The sequence below is a fragment of the Chelmon rostratus genome, chromosome 3, assembly GCF_017976325.1.
Source record: "Chelmon rostratus isolate fCheRos1 chromosome 3, fCheRos1.pri, whole genome shotgun sequence".
Taxonomy (NCBI): Eukaryota; Metazoa; Chordata; class Actinopteri; order Chaetodontiformes; family Chaetodontidae; genus Chelmon; species Chelmon rostratus.
Window position 1 is genome coordinate 21,292,365 of NC_055660.1, and position 12,300 is coordinate 21,304,664.

General features: G+C 41.7%; 1 protein-coding gene across 1 annotated transcript in view; it reads left to right on the top strand.

Annotated features, from left to right (window-relative positions):
• The window catches only part of grin2bb (glutamate receptor, ionotropic, N-methyl D-aspartate 2B, genome duplicate b), a 68,704-nt gene that overhangs the window by 37,099 nt on the left and 19,305 nt on the right, over positions 1–12,300 (top strand). Inside the window, exons 6-8 of the mRNA XM_041934169.1 lie at positions 8,493–8,607; positions 8,800–9,005; positions 11,256–11,427. Coding sequence (XP_041790103.1) covers positions 8,493–8,607; positions 8,800–9,005; positions 11,256–11,427 — 493 coding nt within the window. The remainder of the gene's footprint in view (positions 1–8,492; positions 8,608–8,799; positions 9,006–11,255; positions 11,428–12,300) is intronic.

Here is a 12,300-nt window from a genome sequence, read left to right on the forward strand (position 1 = left end):
CACACACACACACACACACACACACACACACACACACACATGCAATTCCACCTATTCCATCCCCTCAGCCCCAGAGACAGAAGCAATAATAACGCCATATGTCTCTGCATGTTCCTGTATAGCTACAGGCCACAATGGGCTGCATGCACGCTGGATAAGCATGCCATCCTGTCATCGCTGATGGACGGAGATGGGAGGCCCCAGTGAGTCACGCTCTCAAATTTGTTTAGGGGCTGCTTGACCTTATGGGGCACACACACACACACACACACACACACACACACACATACACACAAACTTGCATGCATGAATACAGGCATGCACGTTTACACGCTCCAACATAAATATGCACACACAGACATGCAGAGCTCTAGAGGCCATCCATTGTTTCCTGCCAGACAGAGAGGACAGGAGCGCTAGGATAATGAGAAAATGTGCTCCAAATGGTTTTGGATGAGGCGCTTAGGGGCTTATTTATGTGTGGATGTTGCAGGGAAAGGAAATGTTTTTTGTTATTTGTCTGACTGTTGATGTGGCCTTGCGTTCAAATTCCCTCTCAAATCTCTGCGCTGCTATAAAAGTGCCGCACTGGTAGATGTGATGTAAGAGATGATTAATATTTCGTAGTGAGTTTGTTTGCATGTGATCTGACGAGACATTTGTCTTCATGTCTGTGGGCTGGCTGCGTACGCTCAATCTGAGCTTTTCAGCAGAGCTCGGTGGAAAACCTTTTCTTCAGGCCATTTGACCCTTGTCCTGCCTCTCATGCATGTAAGGCGAGCATGTTACTCTCATCCTATTTCACCTTTAAAGTAGTTTTTACTGTAGCAGGAGAGCGGTATTATTGCATTTCTTCACTGGTACAATAAAAGTGGTTGTCTAATAAATCCTGGTGCTGTTTATCAGAGGGCAAGCAGGCCATTTCATTGTGCTTTTGGGCATCTAGAGCACAAATGGTGGTCTGTGTTCATAGAAGTGGGTCAGAAAGTTACACATCTGTGTCGCCTGCACTTCATGACACTCGCTTTATGTTTCTTTTTTCTTTTGTTAACCTCTTCTCCATCAAGGTCTCTGTCTGGACTGTGTGGATCCTTCACTTTTTGTTCCTGGATATTCGCCGCTTTTCAGCCTTTTGTTCGTCTTTCTTTTTCTTTTCACGCTCTGTGATGCTCCTACAGCAGTCTATTCTCACTGAAAAGCGCTGCTAAAACGTTGAATCAGAGAGCAATGATGGCACTCCTCTTCCACCCCCACACCTTCTCTCTCTCTCTCCCTCTGTTAGAAACCGTTGATCCTAATTTTCTATATATAAATACATTGTAACGAGGGAGGATGAGGACAGTTTAAGGACAGGATTACTTATATTGAGCATGAATTCAGTTTTGCTCATTTAACGTTGTCACCTCTGTACTCTGCCTATTTGCATCACCAATCAATATTTCATATGACCTTTTACTTATTGGAATGTTCACTTATTGGGCCAGCGAACACCACGGCACATCTGTTACACTGTGCATGCTGCTCCGTGTGAGAGAACATGTTTCACTGTTCTTTCTTTTATCATGATTATTTTTAGGTACATTCACTTGATGATAACCTTAGTTTTATTTACTCAGAAAGAAGGTGGTGGGGGACTTCCACTAACTTCCACTTTAATTGAAACAGCAGTGCAACACCACAAAAACTAAATTGATTTTTATCATTGATTCCCTGCTGGTCATGTTACACGTTCACGTTTTCTCTCGTGCAATAAAGTGCGACTGATAGTGGATTTTTGAGGCAGACACCAATATCAATATTTGAGAGTTTAAAAAAAAAAGAGTTTTCATCCAAATATGTTGCAAATTTTAACCGAATTTCAAGAAAATCAATAAAAGTGCTAGTGAATGCTGAAGAAGCAGCCAGTGCCAAATCTCCAGTCAGAAAGCCACAATATACCACTGCAGAAGAAGAGGGTGCAACAAGATGGTGCAATTAATAGAGCACAGCCAGTGAAAAAACACACGGGAAATATTCTTGTTTGTTTCGTGTATTAACGTGAGGGAAGTTACGTCAGATCTATGTGGAGCGATGAGGAGATGTTTTCATCTGCGGAAACAGCTTCTTCTCTCTGAGTGGAAACAGCTGATCAGTCATGTGAATTAAATGTGCGGTACGTCAGAAGTTATTCGAAAAAGGCGTTTCCAGCTCCAATAAACCGCATTAACTCAATTAATAACTTAATAACTAAAAAAACTCAATAGATTGTAAAAACCTTTGCAAAACTGTGGAAATGTTTTTTAAATTTTGCTTTTGTTTCCATTCACTTTTTCTAACACAATATTTCAAAATGCACACAAAAAATACACTGATGGCATACAGCTTGTGACATTTCTTGCATTTCTTGTTACTTTTCATCAGATATATAAGTTATCATCCCAGCCAGTCTACTGGTCAAGGTTTAGTAAACTAATGTAAGGTAGAAAACCTTTTCACATGGGAAGAGTCCTGCAAAGCTGTTTCCTTCTTATCAAGTGTAAGTTCACACTTTCACTGTAAGTGACCATTGAATGACGAATCCGTCCTTACGTACTGTACTACATACAGTTTGTGATGTTCAGTGCATTCAAGCAGTTATTTTTACTTTTATGATGTGTTCCTTCATTATGATTGTTAAACATCATTGGAGGTTTAGGAGTTTAGAAAGAAGCTCCTTGATTCAGAGAGACAGCACCAAACCACGTGTGTGGCATGACATCACTAACTTTGAGAAATACACCAACAAACAAAAACCTACATGGCCAATGGCTGTTTTAAGACTTAAATGAAGTGTTTTGTGTTGGTGGACTTCTCCGTTAATGTGCCCTGCAGCAGTGTTGTTCTAACAGTGTGGCCTGTCAGATGGAGCTAAGATGTCTCTTTCAATTTTGTTCATGTTAGCTCATAAAAATGATGCAGTCTCTTAATATTTTTTTTCCCATATATATTTGTAAGATGCTTTGAGTCAACATTTTCTCCAAGTTAATATGTTTGAGGTCCAGTCCAGCCATTCCTCGTATTTGTTCTTTCTTATGTAGGAACACAAGGCTCATACAGTAAGTTATGTGGCTCTTGTTGGTGTTTAGACAAACAAATGTGAAAGGGTTTGAAAAGGGCTCTTGAATCCAGGTTTTTCTAGAGGGGGTGTCAGCCAAGAGAAACAGTCCTATATCGATGGAAATAATGTCTCTTCAGACACAAAAAGAATCAGCTTATTAAAGGTGACAAAATACGACAAAAATTTGCATGTTTTGGTCATAAGACCATTGTGAGCACAGCATGTAATTCCAGCCACTCAACTAGGCTGTCAGTAGTTTCCAGTCAGATGAAAGGCAGGTGTTGGAGTTTCCCTGTAGTGTTGAAGTATGCTTTGGCAAGTTGCCACAAATGTGACGAGTTCATCAGAGAAATTCTTACAAAGCTTTTTCACCATGTGCCAAATTACCTCCTTTTCTCCGTTAGTTTATTTTTTGGTAATATCTGCTCATGTGCTGTTGAGGACGCATTGCATTTTCTGAGATTACACAGAACTGATAGGAAAACGTACGTATCAGTATTTTAAGGTTTGCAGACTGTGGAAGGTCAGCGTCCCGGCCCGTTAAGTCCTTGTTCACATTTGAAATGAGAGAGAGCTCTCTCTGACACAGTGCTGGTCTCTCCAGGCTCCACAGGTAGCCTGTCTGATGTCTCCTCCTCAACAGGGGTCCTCATGGGCCCAGATCACATCGAGCTCCTGTGGACTCGCTTATTAAAGGCTGCAGCTCAAAGAGATTCAGAGCCTAACATCTTTTCTTATGTGCGGTCCACATCACTCTCTGCGTGTATGTATGCTGTCAGAGCTGTGCCACCAACAACAAATGAGTCAAAAGTCAAAAAAGAATTCATTTATTTTTTGACTTTGAAATTTGTTACATACAGATTTTACATGCTTTTCAGAAATCAGTTTCTGTCTTAACAAAGGATATTTCCAGAGTTATTGTTTTATTTGAGTGGAAACTGAAGTAAAAGTCATAAGTTCATCTTACTTGCAAGATTTTAGTTTGTGGCAACTTCAAGGCACTTGGGAGTCGAGTTAAATTATTTACAGCTAGGCTTCTTGTGCAAATTATTCTTCATATTCTACTTTAAAGACTCCTTCTTTATAGCTCAGTTTGATTATATCTGCAGTCACACATGTTGTCAGTCATTATGCCTCTGCGCCGGCCACAGCGATGGCCATCTGTCTGTCCTGTTCACGTGAGCACAATATCTCTCTTTGCCATGACTCATGAATTCACGTGCTAATTATATAAAAAAATACATATAAATGTCTCATAGGATAAAATGATGACGTGATGACATTTTAGATCCAGAAGGTCAAAGTTCAACTTTATAGTGACGTCATAATTTTTTACAGAAGGGGAGATTGTGACCATATTTCACACACTAGCTCAGATACTGAGTTGCTGAGCTGATCTTGGGCTCCACCTTGAAACTGTGCTGATTGTAGACCTTCTGTGTTGTCGGGGTGAATTTGTGTGTAAAGCATCCACATTTTACAGTTTGTAGCTTCTTTGCAGCAACATCCATATTTTAAGCATCATAGTCACCACAAGCTCATTGGTTGTGCTGATATTGAGCTTCAGTTGATTGCTGTTGCTCCATGTGATGAAGCTCTCTGTCAGTTCTCTGTCCTTCTCTGTGAAAGAAGTCTCTAAGTGAAGACATGGCAGGCATGTTTCTCACTGGGAATTATTCACTGGAATCATACATGTCAATATAGTGAGAACTTTCATTTCACCAAGAAATACACTTACATAAATATTTACTACAAGAAATAGTCAAAATATTCACTACATACATTATATGACTGGTCGGTTTAGGTATACAACTGTGAGGCAGTAATTCTAGTCCTTGCTGTCCACTAAGTAAAGCAACTGTCTGCTAAACATTCATATGTGTACCTGTAACTGTATTGTAATAATACATAGGCCCACTTGTTTAAAAGCTACTGCCGCACTGTCAGATTTGTTCTGGAGTCAAACCAAAGTACCACAGCTCTTACACTGTATGCTCCCTGTCTAACCAAAATGTACCATATTCTATAGTTGCATGTATTGCACACAGTCACTGTTTCCGTCCGACAGCACTTGCAGTGTGCAATACGCATTTCATCAGTAACTGGTAACTCTTCAGAGGCAGGTCTCCCACAGTCATCCCAGATTATGAGTCATCCACCCAAACCTGATACAGTATGTACGTGCGAGCATACGTGCACCACACACTTCCTCACACGCATGCACAGCAGGGATGTATTTGCATCCCTGCATTGCAGCGACGGAGAAATTGTGACCCTGTGCAGCTTCACTCGGAGATAAAAGTCATAGCAAATGGCTCTGAAATACATTTGAAGAGATATTAGGAAAGGGGGTGGGGAGGGGGTTGTGTCCATGCCATTGATGATTCAGAGTCTCTGTAACTAAAAAATAAATTCCCCTCACAGCCAGTGATTAGTTGGGGAACAGTTGGTGAGCAAGGCGCACACAAGCGCTGCATATGGCTGCGATGAAGCCGCATGAGGTTCTGTTTGTAGCTCAGTCCTTTTTTTTTTCTTCTTCTTCTTCCAGCAGAGTCAGAGGGGAATTTTGACATGAGGAGGATCAAACGGCACATAAAAGCTACATCAATAGTACAGGGATACAAAATGATAAACAGAGCAGCCTCCTCTGCTGTAAATTCACAGCATGCATCAGCCTTTGTAAAGGCACAGGTTAATGGACAGGCAGATGAATCCTATTGATGTGTGATTCGATGCGCTGCTCTGAGGTGAGATGGAGAGATTGATCTGAAAGTGAAAGACAGCATGAGGGGAAGTGGGTAAACACTCAGGTTTAGACAGAAAAATACTCCTCTCTCTCCCTCTCTCTGTCTCTTCCAACCAGCTCTGCTCGGGTGAGATTACTGTTCCCATGGCAACGCAGCTGATTGCATGAAAATTGCTGTGGTTGTGGGTGCCATGGCAACACATTGCATTACATTATACCGGTGTTAAGAGCCTCCCTGCATTCCTGTGTCGTGGTGTTGTGTATACTTACACATGTCACCCCATCATGATGACACACACACACACACACAGAGTCCGATCCTGGTCACATGGGTCGCCATGGCGTCAGGACGGCAAACAAGTTGGGGACCTCCTGATCCTCCACCCACACCGCCTTGATCTTGTTGGTTCCCCATTCAGATTGAGATTATGCTTAGAAGGCTAATCCCATGTTACATGCGCATTACAGCACTTTTAGTGCGCTAGCCAGCCAATATGCAGCAATAGACATTTCATGGAGGCTTGAGTCATATTATTGACTTGCTCAAAGCGTGTAGCCTACTTAGGTCTGCGTGTGTGAGGTAGGATATAAATACAGTCGAAGACATTACAGATAGAGGTACTGAATGTTCTAGTGGGAGGTACTTGCGATAAAATCTTGGGCAAATTTCAGGCACATTGTTCATCTGCTGTCGACATTTTTTTTAATTCACTCGTGAATAGATTTATCGTCTTTTTCCACAATGTTGACTTGGTTGGAGGTGATGGAGGGTAAAATGTGCACGGCACCTCCTTTAACAAGTCTACACATACAAATACACACACACACACACGCACGGCCCTACACTCCTTGCATTCAGACAAGATATTTATTTCTCCAGTGGATTGTTTCAGAGGCAGAGCGTCTCCATGGTGATGGCAACCCACAGATCAGGACGAGGTAGAGTGAGGGAAGGAGGCGGCGGGGAGGGAGATGATTCCAGCTTATCTGCCATTGCTGTACACTTGTTGACACACATGCGTGTATGCTGATGTTTATTCACACAGGCGGTTAATACACTCTCTGCTCTTTCCTCTCCGTTCCACCTTTCACTCCTGGTTTGTTGTTGCTCTCTCACTTACTCTTCCAGCATCCCTGCACGCCCTCTTCATGTTTCTCAGTCTTATCAGGTGCCATATGTTTCACCAACCTTCAAACTGGGTCATCTTTGACACATTTTATGCCAACTGAGCAACCTCCTTAAAATTATGTCAACTGAGGTGGATAACGGCAGCATTAGGAGCAGTGTCCTTGCATTTAGTTAACATACAGCGGGATCCTGAAGTTGAACTCTGTGATTCTGCTTTTTCAGTTTTCATTCTTCATAAAAAACCTCATTAACTAGAAAATTCAGAATGGTCTTTTACAGGTTTCTGAAGCACTGCTTTTTGTGGTATAACACAGACATACAGTTTGATCAGTTACATAGAAAGATATGAAATGCAAAGAGAGTGATCAAGACATCAACAAAGCAAATGTGTTCAAAAACATACTGTAAAACCCAGCTATTATACATAGCCATGTCCAGACATTATTTTCTGAACCATGTACCAGCACATTTCATAAAAAAAAACATTACTACTATTTCACTGCCAAGTATTTGTGCTGAATATTTGACAGCACTGAGTCATTACAAATACCAGCTGTGTACGCTTTGTGATTGAGAGTTCTTGGCTCAATATTTCAATGTTCAAGACATTTGAGTCTTATATTTATAAAATCCTTGATTTTGAGTGTGTGCTGTCTCCCACCACCTCTCCCACTGTTCTCAACTGTGAGTATGTTGGCCTTATGACATCTGCAGTTAAGTTATCAGCCTCTTATTCTATGATAGCAGCGCTCTACTGGCACTCTTGTTACGTTGTATCGTAGCCCTTAAAGCTGCATGAATCAGTATTTAATCGTGTGCAATGTGAAAGGTGCTGCTATGATGAACTCACAGAGGATTGTCACTCGACTCTGCAGTTCCTCTCAACTCTACGGAGCCATTCAGTGTCCTTCAGCTCAACGCTTTGGTTCTGCGTCACACAACTTTATGCAGCTCTACACATGATCGTGGTTTGTAGCAGCAGCTCACAGCAGAAAGTCTGCAAAAACTGCTGCACTACCTGCTCAGCGACTAGCTGGTGAACAGAGCGAACCATTCGGCAGCTGAAAAGACATTCTCCTGAGGAGTTTGTGGAAACTAAAAACCGAGATAAAAGAGAATGAATATTGGATTTACAGTCACCAGGTGGCCAGAAGGATGATTAAAATGACTGCTACTGTGTGTAGGCTGGATGTGTAAATAAGCAGCTGTTTGTTAACACATAGCTACAGCAGTTTGGGTGATAATATATCAGTGTTGTGTTTACAGGTTTTTCTGCTGCCCCCAAGGCCAGAAAATCAGTCAGTGCAGTTTTAAAGAAATCCCAAATCTTGGTTTACCTTAAATCTACCTTATGTTCAAGTTCATCTTGATGTCACTGTTGAGTTTGATAAGTTTGTTGAAGGGACTTTTAATTATGCACATGTATCCATTATGTACTGTATTTTTTAAACCAGAGTTGTGGCTAAGAAAAAATGTTTAAAGTCTGAATTCTGCAGACAGATATTCATACTTCCAAATCAAACTTGAATTCTCATTCTCAGGTACCTCATGAATGTGACATTTGAAGGCCGAAACCTGTCATTTAGTGAAGAGGGTCACCAGATGTTCCCCAAACTGGTCATCATTCTTCTAGACAAGGATAGACAGTGGGACAGGGTGAGAATCGTCTCTTTTTCTATCATCTCCTCTTTGCATCTTGTTCCTTCCTTCCTCTCTTCCTCTAATCTGCCTGCTGCCTGTTTTCCAGGTGTGTATTTTTCACCCTCTGTGATCTGTCTGTCACTGGAAGTGCCTGTTACAGTAGCCTGTATATCACACAGCCGTCCTCCCACTCACTCACTCACACAGGTTGGCAAGTGGGAGAGAGGCTCTCTGACGATGAGGTACCATGTGTGGCCTCGCTTTGACCTGTACTCGGCAGCAGAGGAGCGGGAGGACCACCTGTCCATCGTGACTCTGGAGGAGGCGCCGTTTGTCATTGTGGAGGACGTGGACCCGCTCAGCGGCACCTGCATGAGGAACACTGTGCCGTGTCGCAAACAGCTCAAGCTCAGGTGAGAATTTAGAGTCGGATCTTGACGTAAGAAAGAAATATGCATAGTATGAAGTTGTGATTCCTTTTTCTCCTTAAGAAGTCAATTTTTGTCTCACAGGAGTGAAAAGTGTCCTCCCAGTGTGAATCCATGAGGAATATGATAGAGTCATGGACGCTTTTTCTTAATGAATCTTAGTGTATTGATGTGTACAAGGCTGCAAAATGAATTGTGTAAAAGTTTTCTGGTATACTGTGTAACCTTCTGCATGTATTCAAAGTCATTTGTCACACCAAAGGTACCACTAGTTATTAAAAAACCTAAAACATGAACAGCTGCATGTGTAGTTGAGCAGATTATAATGCAAACTGTGAATGTAAACAAAGGGAATGAGTCACACATGTATCGAGGAATGCTCACAGTCATTAATTATTGTACATTTCCTTGGGAACATCCCCTTGGCTTCTTTGTTCATTATTTTCCCGACACTGCAGCATGTTGTAGTGATTCGCCCTCTTTTTCTTCACTGGATTTTAAAGCTGTGATCGTTTTCACCCTTTCACAGTCTCTCACTGTCCTGGGATCACCTCAACCCGCTTCACTACTGCTAACCAGATCATGGTCTTGGTTTCTGTCACTGTTTTCCTCCCTCCAATGCCTCTCCACCCTGACCCTCTTGCTATCTGCTTCTCTTTGGTGTGTGATAATGAATTTTCTTCAATGGCCTCCTTTTCTATCACTGGCATACCTGAAACCTCCTGAGGTTGTCCTACATCTTCTGGCTCAGTGGCTTTTCTATTGACTGATCTTTCACCCTGTTCTTGCTCGTGTTCCCCTATTCCCCTTTTTGCCTTCCCTCTGCCCGTTGGTCTGTCTCTTCCTTCAAAGGCATCCTCTCATACAGCATTACAGGGATAGGCAGCACTATGCCGCAGAGAATATGCAGGATTTCTCTCCAGCAGAAAATATTCCATGAGCCAGCTGCAGGGAACTGGGTAGATTCGTCTTCGTATGCACAAAAGCAGAAATATGTGGACACAGCCATAGTGCCAGATAGATAAACCCCATTGTTCATATTGTTCCATGTTACACGGTGCATTTTATCTCATGGGTTTCATTATTACCTCCACCAAGGAGATTATGTTTTCAGTCTGGTTTGTTGGTTTGTTTGTTTCTCAGCAGGATTACAAAAAAAAACTACTCAATTTTCATGAAACTTGGTTTAGGGGTGTCGCCGGGGCCAATGAAGAAGCCTTTAAATTTTGGAGCGGATCGGAATCATGGGGTGGATACACAAATTATTTTTCACTTTCATTAACAATGCAGGTATAGCATTTGGTCTAGGCAGAATAGATGCAATACATCTTAAAATCTAGTAGATGGTAGTAAAGTTGAATAGTAACAAAACAGCCAATTGTACAAATATGATGTAAATCCACATTCAAGGGTACAAATAATCCTCAGGGGTAACCTGTAAATGTAGCTGCTCAGACTTCATACAGAAAGCTCTCAGGGACCTTGGTTTATGTGGGAACCAGAATAGTTGTAAAATCACCACAACTGTAACGTTTTCACATCCAAATGTGAATTGTCTGCAATAAACTCCACCAGAGATATTAAATAAAATTGTTCAAGCTTTATGCATCACTAGAACAGGGAGTAATATTGTCCGTGAAGTTTGCACTTGTAGATTTGGGTATTGTAAAAGAGTGGACTGTTGGCCTGGGCAGACATCTGCGCTCTCAAAGTGCCCTTCTAGTTTTTATTATTGGCTAATCTGCTGATTCTTTTCTTGATTACATTTTTGGTCTAAAATAAATTGTAAAAATGCACATCTCAGCGGCCAAGATGGTGTCATGTTTTGTCCAACCAACAGCCCAAATCACAAAGATACGAACGATCATATATGACAAAGAACGGCAGCATATCCTCACATCTGAGAAGCTGCAACCAGTACATGTTTGACGATTGATTGTCGAGTTTGTTTTCTGTCAACATCAACATTTATACATCTGACCCCTTTCACTGACCACTTCCTGTATTTGAGCAGGTATTCGGTTGGAATAAAAGCCTACATGCTGTCATCACATGACGCCTGGTTGTTTTTACTTTAATTTCATGTCATCTCTGCTGCTTTCCTCTCTAGTTTTAATCTTCTTGTTTTATGTACCTGAGACTCAAATAACAGTCAGTCTCAGATTGCTGAAACGTTTTCTCCTCTTCCTCTGTCTTTACTTCCTCTCCCCCCTTCTTCTCTGTACCACCTACTAGCAATCAAACAGGTGATTCAGGGATTTACATCAAGCGCTGCTGCAAAGGTTTCTGTATAGACATCCTGAAGAAGATCGCCAAGGCAGTCAAGTTCACTTACGACCTGTACCTGGTCACCAACGGCAAACACGGCAAGAAGGTTAATGGGACATGGAACGGCATGGTTGGAGAGGTGAGGACTTTTCTCGTCATTTTACACATAAACACAATCATTCTGTGGTGGACAGATGTTTTTTTGTTTTGTTTTGTTTTTAGATTGTATTGAAGTAAAAAAGGTGGCTCTATTCTGACAGGTCTGGCCCAACACTAGAGAGAAGCAGCAGCTTTGCATCGGCGTTAAACTGCTTTAAAATACCCAGAATGACAGTTTGGTCGATCTCATGCAGACCTGCTGGCACATCAGCTGATTATTGGATTTCACAGCTGGCAGAATGCCGCAGCAGAACGCTGCAGACCTCACCATACAGCCATCATTGAACCAGCGTGACTAAATAGAGCAGTATACTTAAACATTGAACTAGTGTATGTTCAGTGTGTCCCATCAGAACCAGTATGGTGCACCAGCTCTGTGTATCAGCCATCATTGTGGATGGTGTGTCACAGTATCCCCACCTTTTGACTGTTTTCTTAAAAGCCAAACACATTCAGTGAGCGTCCCTGAAGACATGCAACTCTACACTGAAAACAAAAGTGATTTTCCAAAAAAGAAATATCTGCTTCAAGCGGCAGGGATCAAATGAAACATCTGTTATTCTGAGTGAGAAAAGCTGTGAATGTAGCTGAGACTTTGGTTACCAAGCTTCACTCTCATTGCATTTGATTAATATAGCCTTTCAAAATGTGCAACACTAGTATTTGGCGAATTTTTGGAATAGATCGGACTGAACATTTGCTCTCCATGGCGATACAGGCGTACAGTATATGCCCGATCAACCATGTGGTGGGGTATGGAAAATGGAAAATTAATCGTTTAATGTTGACCAGTTTCAGGCAATATTGGGTGGCTACAAAAAACAGACTAAGTAGAAGTAGCAATTAAAACCAA